General features: G+C 46.5%; 1 protein-coding gene across 1 annotated transcript in view; it reads left to right on the top strand.

Moving 5' to 3' along the window:
- The window catches only part of TMEM245 (transmembrane protein 245), a 130,780-nt gene that overhangs the window by 77,260 nt on the left and 40,257 nt on the right, over nucleotides 1-13,263 (top strand). The window contains exon 13 of the mRNA XM_024209262.3: nucleotides 9,620-9,742. Within this exon, the coding sequence (XP_024065030.1) occupies nucleotides 9,620-9,742 (123 nt within the window). The remainder of the gene's footprint in view (nucleotides 1-9,619; nucleotides 9,743-13,263) is intronic.

Here is a 13,263-nt window from a genome sequence, read left to right as displayed (position 1 = left end):
TGGAAGTTCAGTATGCTTCTTTATTTATAATGCACGTTGGTATTACATCAACTTGTTAGCTAAATGGCAGTATAATACTAAATGTAGCTCAAAAGGACTAGTATACTTCTTGAAATTTCATATGCTTGGCTTAAACATTTGACCTTTTATAGGCATTTATTACATTTTAATATAAAATGCTGTTAAATATTGAACAAAAGGTTCTTTTTTTTTTTTAAAGAGAGAACTTGCTACTTCAATCTATATTAACAAAATGTTTAAGATAAAAGATAAAATTTACAAAATGGCCAAAGTCTCATTTTTCAAAAGCAGCTTAAGTGCTTTAGAGCCTGAGTTTCCATTGTGTTTCAACCTTGAGCTGTACCCTGTATTCAGGAGTAGAAGTAGGAGCACAGACCCATTTTCCAGTGATCCGTTTGTTGTAAGGTAAGTAAAAATCGCTGTCTGTAGTCCTACCCCTTCCCATCATTGATATGGACAGGGAGAAGGGAGAGGTTCTAATTCCTGCCTCAGGTTCTGTACCTGATTTCTTTAAGACAGTTTGTCAGACAAATGGTCCCTGCTTATGAAATATATAGCCAGATGGTTAAGATTCAACCTCTGAAAAAGGACAATCCTCGCTTCTTTTTCTGAATTATTCAGAAAGAGACACTCCTGGTCTGTTTCTTTTCTTTTATTTTTTTTAAACTCATGCTGGGATCCTTGAGAGTAAAATAGCCCTTCCTAAACCTATGAATAAACACTTGCAGTTTTCCAGGTGATGTGTGAGACCTGGCTCATATCTCCTTAGAGTTGATCCTGTGGCTGCTTTCACAAAGTCATCCATCATTACACTAGCAGTTAGTATCTTCTTCAAAGATATTCTGGTCAGGAAGATAGAGGGCACTCTCTCTATTAAAACTGTCAGTAAGCTTCACCTATTTTGGTTTCTTTAGCTATGTTTTTTGCAATTCACGGACCTGAGTGGTATATATGTTCCAACTTGAGTTGGGCTCTACAATCCAATTCTAACTGTCCAAAGGATACCTCAAGTTGTTAAATATCCTAATGTCTGTTGTGGCCCTGAAAACTGTTGCTAAGGAATTGTCCAGTTTTACAGTTCATATGAACTGTTCTTCAGTAATAATCCAAAGGGCCCTCTGGCTTTGTCCATGGTAAAGTGACTTTTCTGTGAGTTAATGTTTCTCTCTCTTTAAGGGATGTCACCTTTTGAGGGGTAAGCTAGATACCAGCCCTTCGTCATTCTCAAACGTCAAAGTTATGCTGAAAACAGTCCCTCTCCCAGCAAAGGACCTGATGCTGGAAGATTGTCTGTGCTTTTCTCAAAATTTAAATAGAGCAATTGAGATATGAAAGTAATCCAAGTCTCACTGTCAAAACCCTTGGGTTAGCAGTCCAGACCTTGCAGAATAGGGAAGTCTTAATTCTCCTGATGTCAGCTGGCTTTCCTGAAGGAAGAAGTCTTATTTAGTCCTGCAGAATTGAACTATAATCACCCAAGACAAATGGTCACTATAGTAGCACAGGTTTATTTGGTAGACTTACTGTCCCCAACTTTCCCCAGGGCAGATTTATATTTTCCTTCTACATTTTTCTTTCATTTACAGCATAATATATCTATGCCCAATATTTTGCACAAAGTCCAATACCTGGTTTCTACTATAAACCTCCTTTTGCCATTATTTGTAAATTTAGAGTATGATGTAAAATAGCTTGGGGGAGAGGGTTGAATTCCTATTAAATAACTTGAATTAAATAACTAACTCTAATTTGGGAGTTTATTAATTGAATATGAATATACACAGTGGGTTCTGACTTGGTATACTAGTCCCTGCCTGGGGAAGAAATTATTCATGCATAGCAATTCTCTTTAAGTTAATAGCATGCATTGTTTAAGCTTCTATATAGGTTTTTATGCCATGGTCATCACTATAGTATATGATGACCTTCCAGTAGTGCATAAAATGTGACTAATATCTACCACATTTTTGTACTCTCTCTCTTCCCAGGGAGAGAAGTGTGCAGTGGAGTAATTTGTTTCGGAATTTTTTGTATAATATATTTAGCAACCTGTTGCAGTATGTTAGAGAAGGCAAGATCAAAGAAATGTGCTTTGCAGTTAGAGCAGAAGGTGGTGAGGTTTGTGATGGTTCATGTGGGAGTTAATGCCATGATCTTGGGCTGGCCTTAGAAAGCACTCTGTTCTTCTTCACAGGCAAGTTTTATGCTTATTGTAGAAAGTTCCATTGTGACAGAGGAGTGAAGCTGTCAACCATGGTCTTCATCTTGATACCCTGGGCCCAAGCCATTGAACACTGTGAAGATAAGAACTGAGACCTTGAACTTAATTTGATACTCTCTGGGAAATCAGTGTAGGAAGCAGAAGACAGGAGGTATTCGCAATAGCCAGTGTTGGTGAGGTGACATTCTGCAACACTCTGTGTACCAGTTAGCTTGTTCTGAAGGCTTCATGCCCAGGTATATTAAAATGTTGTAGTCCAGTCGAGAGCTGACAAAGCTGTGAATAACTTCATGTACTGTATATAAGTATTGAGACTCAGACCAATTGCGTAGCTAAATTTTTCATTTTATGACTAATCAGTAGACTAGGTGAGTGAAAATTATTAATGCTGAAACCACTAAACACATTTTCTAGTAACTATTACTTATGTTTTAAAATCTGTTTTTTCAACCCTATTAGTTCCTTTCCTCACCTGATTTGTAATTTCATCATGCACTGCAAAGAGTTTGATGCAATTTTGGATCAGAATGTGAATGTCTTCAGTAGTATCACAGCCACTACTCTGCACTTCTTGACCTTTTCATTTTATACCAGTGTCCTCCTTCGCTTACCTCCACTTCCTCTAATTTCCAGAATCTGACCTCATCGCAGGCATGACAAAAGAAGCCATTGTCGAACAGCCAAAGACAACCAAAATTTTTCTATTTAATACAAGATATTTAATTTTCTGTTTTGCCAGACAAGCTGCTGGCGTCCACTTAAAAAAAATAATACCCTGATTGCATTGATGGACTAATGCCTCTGACCTAAAAATGAAAATCGACCTCCCACCTAAATTTCCTATTACCAAATCCAGGTTAACTGGGTGCTTTTCTTGACTTAGCCTGCTACTTTGTTGAATGACTTCTGTGTCTTAATATTCTTTACCCTGACATTCTATTTACCTCTGAGTGTTGAAGTAATCCTTCAGTATAAACTCACTTGCACCTTTACAATGGTAAACTCGGGCTATGTCTACACTACAGAATTAGGTCGGATTTATAGAAGCCGGTTTTATAGAAACCGGTTGTATGCAGCCGATTGTGTGTGTCCCCACCTAAAATGCTCTAAGTGCATGAAGTCGGCGGACCGCGTCCACAGTACCGAGGCTAGCGTCGACTTCCGGCGCATTGCACTATGGTACCTATCCCACAGTTCCCGGAGCCTCCGGCGCCCATTGGAATTATGGGTTGAGATCGCAATGCCCGGATGATGCAAAGCAGTGCCGCGAGGGGTTCTGGGTACATTGCGTCAGGCCCCTCCCCCGCCGTCACAGCAACGGCAGACAATAGATTCGCGCCTTTTTACCTGGGTTACCTGTGCAGACAACATACCACGCCAAGCATTGAGCCCGCTCAGCTCAGCTCACCGTCACCATATCTCTTCCGGGTGCCGGCAAACGTGGGACTGCATTGCTAAACAGCAGCAGCAGCTTACTGCCTTTTGGCGGTAGACGGTGCAGCATGACTGGTAGCCTTCATTGGCGATCTGGGTGCTGGCAGCTGTGGGGCTGGCAGCCGTAGGGCTGCATTGCACCAGCCCCTTGCCTTTTGGTAGAAGATGGTATATTACGACTGGTAACCGTCGTCATCGTACTGCAGTGGCTGTCGATCATGGGCACCCGGGCAGACAATGATGGTTATCAGTCGTAGTATGCTATTTTCTGCCAAGTGCCCAATATTGTCTGCTAAGCACCCAGAAGAGGCCGAGGGCTATCTGGGTGCTGGCAGACATGGGGCTGGCAGCCGTGGGGCTGCATTGCACCAGCCCCCTTGCCTTGATGATGATGGTTATCAGACGTATTATGTGCAGGATGGGGCAACATTGCTACACAGCAGCAACCCCTTGCCTTTTGGGCAGTAGATAGTATATTACGACTGGTATCCATCGTTGTCGTACTGGGTATCAGATCGTGCAATAGACCTGAAGGCTAACTGCCAAGCGCCCAGTATTTGCTGCCAAGCACCCAGAAAATGCCAAGGGCTATCAGTCATGCTGCACCGTCGTCTTAAGATGTAAAAAATAGATTTATTCTGTATTCATTTGCTTCCCCCCCTTCCTCCTGCTAAACCCAGGCTTTTGAGTTCAATCTTTGGGGGGGGGGGCATTCTGTGTGACAGTTGTTTGTGTTTCTCCCTGATGCAAAGCCACCTTTCTTGATTTTAATTCCCTGTACCTGTATGCCATGTCATCACTCGCCCCTCCCTCCCTCCCTCCCTCTCTTCCTCCCTCCCTTCTTCCCCTGGTCCGTCAGATACTACTTTCGCGCCTTTTTTCAGACCAGACGCCATAGCCAGCACTGGGATCATGGAGCCCGCTCAGATCACCGCGGCAATTATGAGCACTATGAACACCACGCGCATTGTCCTGGAAAACATGCAGAGCCTCCTGGACATGCCAAAGCCAAACCAGGACCAGCTGAGGAGGAGGCGATTGCAGCGCGGCGACGATAGTGATGAGGAAATTGACATGGACCTCTCACAAGGCACAGGCCCCAGCAATGTGGAAATCCTGGTGTTACTGGGGCAGGTTCATGCCGTGGACCGCCGATTCTGGGCCCGGGAAACAAGCACAGACTGGTGGGACCGCATCGTGTTGCAGGTCTGGGACGATGCCCAGTGGCTGCGAAACTTTCGCATGCGTAAGGGCACTTTCATGGAACTTTGTGACTTGCTTTCCCCTGCCCTGAAGCGCCAGAATACCAGGATGAGAGCAGCCCTCACAGTGGAGAAGCGAGTGGCGATAGCCCTGTGGAAGCTTGCAACGCCAGACAGCTACCGGTCAGTCGGGAATCAATTTGGAGTGGGCAAATCTACTGTGGGGGCTGCTGTGATCCAAGTTGCCAGGGCAATGAGAGACCTGGTGATAGCAAGGGTAGTGACTCTGGGAAACGTGCAGACCATAGTGGATGGCTTTGCTGCAATGGGATTCCCAAACTGTGGTGGGGCGATAGACGGAACCCATATCCCTATCTTGGCACCGGCGCACCAAGCCACCGACTACATAAACCGCAAGGGGTACTTTTCAATGCTGCTGCAAGCCCTGGTGGATCACAAGGGACGTTTCACCGACATCAACGTGGGCTGGCCGGGAAGAGTACATGATGCTCGCGTCTTCAGGCAGTCTCTTCTGTTTCGAAAGCTGGAGGAAGGGACTTTCTTCCCAGACCAGAAAATAACCGTTGGGGATGTTGAAATGCCTATAGTGATCCTTGGGGACCCAGCCTACCCCTTAATGCCATGGCTCATGAAGCCATACACAGGCAGCCTGGACAGCAGTCAGGACCTGTTCAACTACAGGCTGAGCAAGTGCCGAATGGTGGTGGAATGTGCATTTGGCCGTTTAAAAGCGCGCTGGCGCAGCTTACTGACTCGCTCAGACCTTAACGAAAAGAATCTCCCCATTGTTATTGCTACTTGCTGTGCGCTCCACAATATATGTGAAAGTAAGGGGGAGACATTTATGGCGGGGTGGGAGGTTGAGGCAAATCGCCTGGCCGCTGATTACGCGCAGCCAGACACCAGGGCGGTTAGAGGAGCACAGCAGGGCGCGGTGCGCATCAGAGAAGCGTTGAAAACCAGTTTTGTGACTGGCCAGGCTACGGAGTGAAACTTCTGTTTGTTGCTCCTTGATGAACCCTCTGCCCCTCCCCCACCACCCTGTTAACTCTACTTCCCTGCAAACCAACCACCCCACCCTCCCCTACTACCCTCCCCCCTTCGAGCACCACTTGCAGAGGCAATAAAGTCATTGTTGCTTCACATTCATGCATTCTTTATTAATTCAGCACACAACTAGGGGGATAATTGGAAAGGTAGCCCGGGATGGGTGGGGGAGGAGGGAAGGAAAAGGACACACTCCAATTTAAAACTTTAAAACTTATTGCTATGGAAATCATCTAGGGTGGAGTGAGTGGGTGGCCGAAGGCCCCCCCACCGTGTTCTTGGGCGTCTGGGTGAGGAGGCAATAGGACTTGGGGAGGATGGCTGCTGGTTACAGAGGGGCTGTAGCGGCGGTCTCTGCTCCTGCTGCCTTTCCTGCAGCTCAACCATACGCAGGAGCATATCACTTTGATGCTCCAGCAGCCGGAGCATCGACTCTTGCTTTCTGATTACAAGTTGACGCCACCTCTCCTCTTCAGCCCGCGTTTCAGCACGCAACTTCTCATCTTCAGCACGCCACCTCTCCTCTCGCTCATATTGGGCTTTTTTAAAATCAGTCATTGACTGCCTCCACGCATTCAGCTGTGCTCTGTCAGCGTGGGAGGCAGTCTGAAGTTCAGTAAACATTTCGTCACGCGTCCTTCGCTTCCTTCTTCGAATATTCACTAGCCTCTGCGAAGGAGTAAGATTTGCAGCTGGTGGAGAAGGGAGAGGTTGTTAAAAAAGATACATTTTAGAGAACAATGGGTAGACTCTTTCACGTTAGATTTTGCTGTTCACAACATCACACAGCACATGTGCTTTCGTTACAAGGTCGCATTTTTCCTCTTATATTGAGAGTCTCCTGGTTTGGTGTGAGAGATCACTCACGCAGTGCCAGGACACAGATTTCAGCTTGCAGGCAGCCATGGTAAGACATATAGTCTTTGGGCTTTTTTAACCTTCTTAACATGTGGGGATGGTTTCAAACAGTTCTGCCCTCATTTCCCATACCAAGCACCCGTGCCATTTAAAATGGGTTTGCAATGTAAAAGGAGGGGCTGCGATTTCAGGTTTAACATGCAGCACAAACCCAACTAACTCCCCTCCCCCTCACATCCAATTCTCTGGGATGGTCACTTCACCCCTCCCCCCCACCGCGTGGTTAACAGCGGGGAATATTTCTGTTCAGCAGACCAGGAAGGGGCACCTCTGAATGTCCCCTTAATAAAATTGCCCCATTTTAACCAGGTGACCGTGAATGATATCACTCTCCTGAGGATAACAAAGAGCGATAAGGAATGGATGTTGTCTGCATGCCAGCAAACACCGGGACCATACGCTGCCATGCTTTGTTATGCAATGATTCCAGACTACGTGCTACTGGCCTGGCGTGGTAAAGTGTCCTACCATGGCGGACGGGATAAGGCAGCCCTCCCCAGAAACCTTTTGCAAAGGCTTTGGGAGTACATGAAGGAGAGCTTTCTGGAGATGTCCCTGGAGGATTTCCGCTCCATCCCCATACACGTTAACAGACTTTTCCAGTAGCTGTACTGGCCGCGATTGCCAGGGCAAATTAATCATTAATCATTAAACACGCTTGTTTTTAAACCATGTGTAATATTTACAAAGGTACACTCACCAGAGGTCCCCTGTGTGCCCTCAGGGTCTTGGGTCAGTTCGGGGGTTACTGTTTCCAGGTCCAGGGTGACAAACATATCCTGGCTGTTGGGGTAACTGGTTTCTCCGCTTCCTTGCTGCTGTGAGCTATCTATGTTCTCTCCATCCTCATCTTCCTCGTCCGCCGAACCCGCTTCCCCATTTGCAGAGAGGGACTCATAGAACACGCTTGGGCTAGTGGTGGCTGCACCCCCTAGAATGGCATGCAGCTCCGCGTAGTAGCGGCATGTTTGCAGCTCTGCCCCGGACCTTCCGTTTGCGTCTCTGACTTTGTGGTAGGCTTGCCTTAGCTCCTTAATTTTCACGCGGCACTGCCGCGCGTCCCTGTTATGGCCTCTGTCCTTCATGGCCTTGGAGATCTTTTCTAATGTTTTGCCGTTTCTTTTACTGTTTCGGAGTTCGGCGAGCACTGCTTCATCTCCCCAGATGGCGATCAGATCCTGTACCTCCCGTTCGGTCCAGGCTGGAGCTCTTCTGCGATCCTGGGACTGGGACTGGGACTCCATCATGGTTACCTGTGCTGATGGGCTCTGCATGGTCACCTGTGCTCTCCACGCTGAGCAAACAGGAAATGAAATTCAAACGTTCGCGGGGCTTTTCCTGTCTACCTGGCCAGTGCATCTGAGATGAGAGTGCTGTCCAGAGCGGTCACAATGAAGCACTGTGGGATAGCTCCCGGAGGCCAGTAATGTCGAATTCCGTCCACACTAACCCAATTCCGACCCCCTAAGGTCGATTTTATCGCTAATCCCCTTGTCGAGGTGGTGTTAGGAAACCGGTTTAAAGGGCCCTTTAAGTCGACAGAAAGGGCTTCGTAGTGTAAACGTGTCCAGGCTTAAGTCGATTTAACGCGGCTAAAGTCGACCTAAACTCGTAGTGTAGACCAGGCCTCAGTCTGCTTTCTTTAGCCTTTGTGGCATATCCTGCATCCGTTACTATCTCAGCACTGCTTATTCTTGCATTTGAAAGTTCTTACCTGGATTACTGCAATTTCTTTTTTAGGACCTCCCAAAAACTGTTATCTAAAATGTGAGTATTAGTGTTTCCACATCCTGTGCATGCGCATGCATGCACACTCTATACATCACTGTATTCTTACCAACTTCAGTGTCAACTGAAAAATTGCTGTCCTTATCTTCAAAATTCCTACCTTTGTCGTAGTTCTTACTACTACTTCAGTTTATTTCTGCTCAGTTTTACCTTCTGTACTTCCCTGCTCTGTGCTATCCTTTTTTGGACTTCTCTGCCACTGAGCAAGTTAATTGGAACAACCTGTTTGTACTAAGTCTATCACCTTTTTTTAAACCATCTCAAAACCAATCTCTCCGATGCTACCTGCAACTAGAAAGCAGTCAGTCAGTTCTCCCAAAATAGCACTTACTGATTTTATGTTATGGACTGTAGTTTACTGTCCACACCTAATCTAACTTAGTAATGCACCTTTACACAAAATCATAACTTCTGTATTGAGTTAATTGAATGAACAAGTCAGAAAATTAAATAGCCCCAGTTAATATGGAACTTATTTTTAACTCTGTGTTGAAGAAAATTACAGTATTTGATTTGAATTTAGCTTTGTAATGTTACTGCAGCATGTTTTTTGACTTAACTGCCATACCTACTTTTGAGGAAAGGATGAAATTTTTTTCTTTCCACAAAGTTCACTGATTGTAATAAAACTAGCAGCAATAAACAGTAAATAACACTGCCTTCCTAGTAGAATTGATGTCTTCACACAGTCTTTTGTATCAAAATTATGTATTTTATTAGAATTGTCAAAAAAATCCATTACAACATTTTTGATGGAAAATAGCTTTTTGACAAAAGGGATGATTTTATGAAAAAATTGTTTTAAATGAAAAAATCTTAGTTTTTGGTTTTGACAAAAATCTGTCTTGTTTAAAACAAAATTATTCTTTGCAGGTTTGTTGCAGGGAGAAATCATTCTCTGACCACATCTATATTTTAGATAATTTTAATCAAAGTAGTGACTTTCTGTCTTTCTTTTCCTTTCCAGATTCTGGAGTCCTTGTGGATAGTGATGAGTCGTAATGTGAGCCTACTCTTCACCACAGTAACAACACTAGTGACAATCCTCTTCTATAGTGGGACAGCCCTTCTCAATTTTGTGCTCTCACTGGTAAGTAGCATGCACTGGACAGATAATACTATTCATTTTACTTCCCTCTAAGTTGATGTAAACAAGGAGCTTTCACCAAGGATTTTAGGGATATCAATTCATCTTCCACAGAATGAAGGATTTAAAGGAACACATTAAATATTAGTGAATTCTTGTTCACAGATCAGACTGGATTTTTTTAAACTGCTTTTGTTTTGAATATGTGCATATGTGGATAGTTAATATGTGGTATGGTGTGATACAGCATAAAGGTTTTATCAACATGAGTTTTGGGGATAACCATTTTGCCTATTCATAAATAATGCAGGTCATCCTATACTCACAATGATAAATGCCTACATCCTCCGCTGCAGCTAGAATACACTCAACCTGAGGAAGGATGGAGATAGAGTGGTGTACTTGCCTGATCCTGGGGCCAGTTCAGTCCTTGGCACTACTTAAAATAGCTTGGAAGCTACTGACAATTACACTGAAGGTGTTCAAAGCTCCTAGGGGCCATTATAGAAACTGGATAATGCTAGGGTGTAGTAGGGATGTCCTTGTCAAACTCTCTCATAGAAGTACCTCCTGCTAGGGAGTCAGAAGGAAAAAGTGTAATTTTACTTGTACAGGGGGTATATCAGGGAGCTGATTAATACAGCTTTCCAGATGCTTTGTGCCAGCAGAGTGGTGCAAAGCAGTTAAAAGGATTTAAAATCTTTTATTTCAAATCATTATATATTCTGCATATGCCACATATATTTAAAATATTTTAGAGTTTTCAGAGTTTCAAAAACTTTCACTGGAATTACTATTTGTCCTGCTACCTATAAAGCTGTGTATCTTCATTACCAAGAGTCCAACTACTGTACAGGGTTTATAGCAAAAGGAATATTGAAAGTCCTTTAAATATGATCTAAAATAGCTTTTAAAATTCATAAAAATGCTATGACTTCTAAATCTGTTACCTTGGGACCTTCTAGGCCAGGGGCGGGCAAACTTTTTGGCCCGAGGGCCACATCTGGGTGGGGAAATTGCATGCAGGGCCATGAATGTAGGGCTGGGGCAGGGGGTTGGGGCACAGAAGGGGTGCACAGTGTACGAGGGGAATCAGGGCAGGGGGCTGGAGTGTGGAGTGCGGCAGGGGGCTCAGGACAAGGGGTTGGGCACAGGAGGAGTGTGAGGTGTACAAGGGGGCTCAGGGCAGGGGGTTGGGATGCGGGGGGGTGCAGTAGGGGATAGGGGTGCAGCAGGGGGCTCAGGGGAGGTGGTTGGGGTGTGGAGTGCAGGAGGGGTTCGGGGTGCAGGCTCTGGCCTGGCACCACTTATCTGGAGCAGCTCTGGCGTGGCAGTGGTGCGCAGCAGGGCTAAGACAGGCTCCCTGCTTGCCCTGGCCCCGCACCACGCCGCTCCTGGAAGCAGCCGGCACCAGAGGCTGCCCTCCCCTGCAGGCACTTCCCCCAAAGCTCCCATTGGCCGCAGTTCCCTGTTCCTGGCCAATGGGAGCTGTGGGAGGTGGTGCCTGGAGGTGAGGGCAGCGCACGGAGCCCTCTGCCTCCCTCCTCCAGGGGCCGCAGGGATGTGGTGCCGGCCGCTTCCAGCAGTGGCGCAGGGCCGCAGCGCCACAGGGATAGCAATCCCATGGGCCAGATCCAAAGCCCTGATGGGCCGGATCTGGCCCACGGGCTGTAGTTTGCCCACCCCTGTTCTAGGCTTAAGAACAAGAACTGTGTTCTCTTCTCCCCTGCCCTCCCCACCCAAAGGGGAGACTGCCAATTTCCCAAATCTAATTTTATAAAGCTCCTATTTCTAGACCAGCAGAATCCTGAAAGATTAGACCTTAATCCTATCACTGGTTTATATTTTCATATTGCCTATCCTGAACTTGGAGCCAGAATAGATTGTGGGTAGGGGAGTGGGAATTCTACCATTTGGGGGGGAAAGGAAGGAACATTTATCTGACTCTTTCTAAAAAAAAAAAAAAAAAAGGGGGGGGGCATCTGTTAAAAGATGATTAGGGAGTTCGACTAAGTCCCAGATTGGAATGGTGGACAGAGTATAGGTTTGGCAATTAAAAGTTAATGCTAGACATAATTTAACATTAATATCAAGACCTATGCAAAGTACTTCCTTAGAAAGAAAAAAAAATCAAATGCTCAGCTGCAAAATGGGGAATAACTGGCTAGGTGGTAGTACTGCCTCACATGAGATAACTGTCCTGCTTTACCCAGCTCTGGTGAGGCCTACAGATTAAAAATTTTGAAAATCCAACCTATGAAGAAAGGTTAACAAAACTGGGTTCAGTCTTTTCTCAAGGGGACCTGATAAGTCTTCAGATAGGTTAAGGGCGGTTATCAAGAGCTCTGTGACCAATTGTTCTCTATGTCCACTGAAGATAGGACAAAATGTAATGAGCTTAATCTCTATAGTAAGGGAGATTTAGGTTATATATTAGGAAACCCTTTCTAACTTTTAAGGGTAGTTATGTAATAGATTAGAATTCCAAGGGAGTTTGTGGAATCCCCATCACTGGAGATGAAGAAATGGTTAGACAAATACCTGTCATGGATGGTCTAGATCAGTGGTCACCAACTAGTAAATGGAGCCTCTGACAGTTGATTGCCCTCTCAGTCTAGGGTTGCCAACCCTTCTGCAGCCATCCCTGCCTGTCCTAGCCCCACATGGCTCCCGGAAGCAGCTGGCACATTCCTGCAGCCCCTCGGGGGAGGGAGCAGGGGGTCTCTGTGTGCTTCCCTTGCCTGCAGGCACTGCCCCCGCAGCTCCCATTGGCCAGGAACGGGGAATTGCGGCCAATGGGAGCCGCAGGGGTGGTACCTGCAGATGGGGGCAGCGCACGGAGCCACCTGCCTCTCCCCTCCCGCCACCCCACCCCCAGGAGCCACTGCCGGACATGCTGGCCACTTCCGGGAGCGACGCGGAGCCAGGGCAGGCAGAGAGCCTGCCTTAGTCCTGCTTTGCCACTGCCTGGGAGCTGCTTGAGATAAGCGGTCCCTGGCTGGAGCCTGAACCCCTCCTGCACTCCAACCCCCTGCCCCAGCCCTGCACCCCCTCCTGCATCCCAGCCCGGAGCCCCCCCACACCCAAATCCCCTCCCAGAGCCTGCACTGCAACCCTCTGCCCAAGCCCTGAGTCCCTTCCCAGAGCCAGCACCCTGAACTCCCTCCTGCACCCCAACTCCCTTCCATAGCCCGCACCCTGAACCTTCTCCTGCACCCCAACCTTCTGCCCCAGGCTCAGCCTGGAGCCCCTCCCACACTCTGAACCCCTTGGCCCTAGCCCAGAGCCCGCAAACCCTCCTGCATCCCAACCACCTGTCCAAGCCTGGGTGAGGGTTGGGGAAAGCAATAGAGTGGGCGGGGCCTCGAAGAAGGTCGGGGCAAGGGTGTTTGGGTTTGTGAGATTGTTGTTTCTACATTTTCTTTTGAGGTAGATCCTGGGTTGTACTTAAATTCAAAAAGTGATCTTGTGCTTAAAAAGGTTGGAGACCACTGGTTTAGATAAACTTGGTCCTGCCTCAGATT

Source organism: Terrapene carolina, unplaced genomic scaffold (assembly GCF_002925995.2).
Source record: "Terrapene carolina triunguis isolate 2854851 unplaced genomic scaffold, T_m_triunguis-2.0 Scaffold183, whole genome shotgun sequence".
Taxonomy (NCBI): domain Eukaryota; kingdom Metazoa; phylum Chordata; order Testudines; family Emydidae; genus Terrapene; species Terrapene triunguis.
The sequence above is the reverse complement of the archived record's forward strand: the minus strand, read 5'-3'. Positions and strand labels throughout refer to the sequence as shown.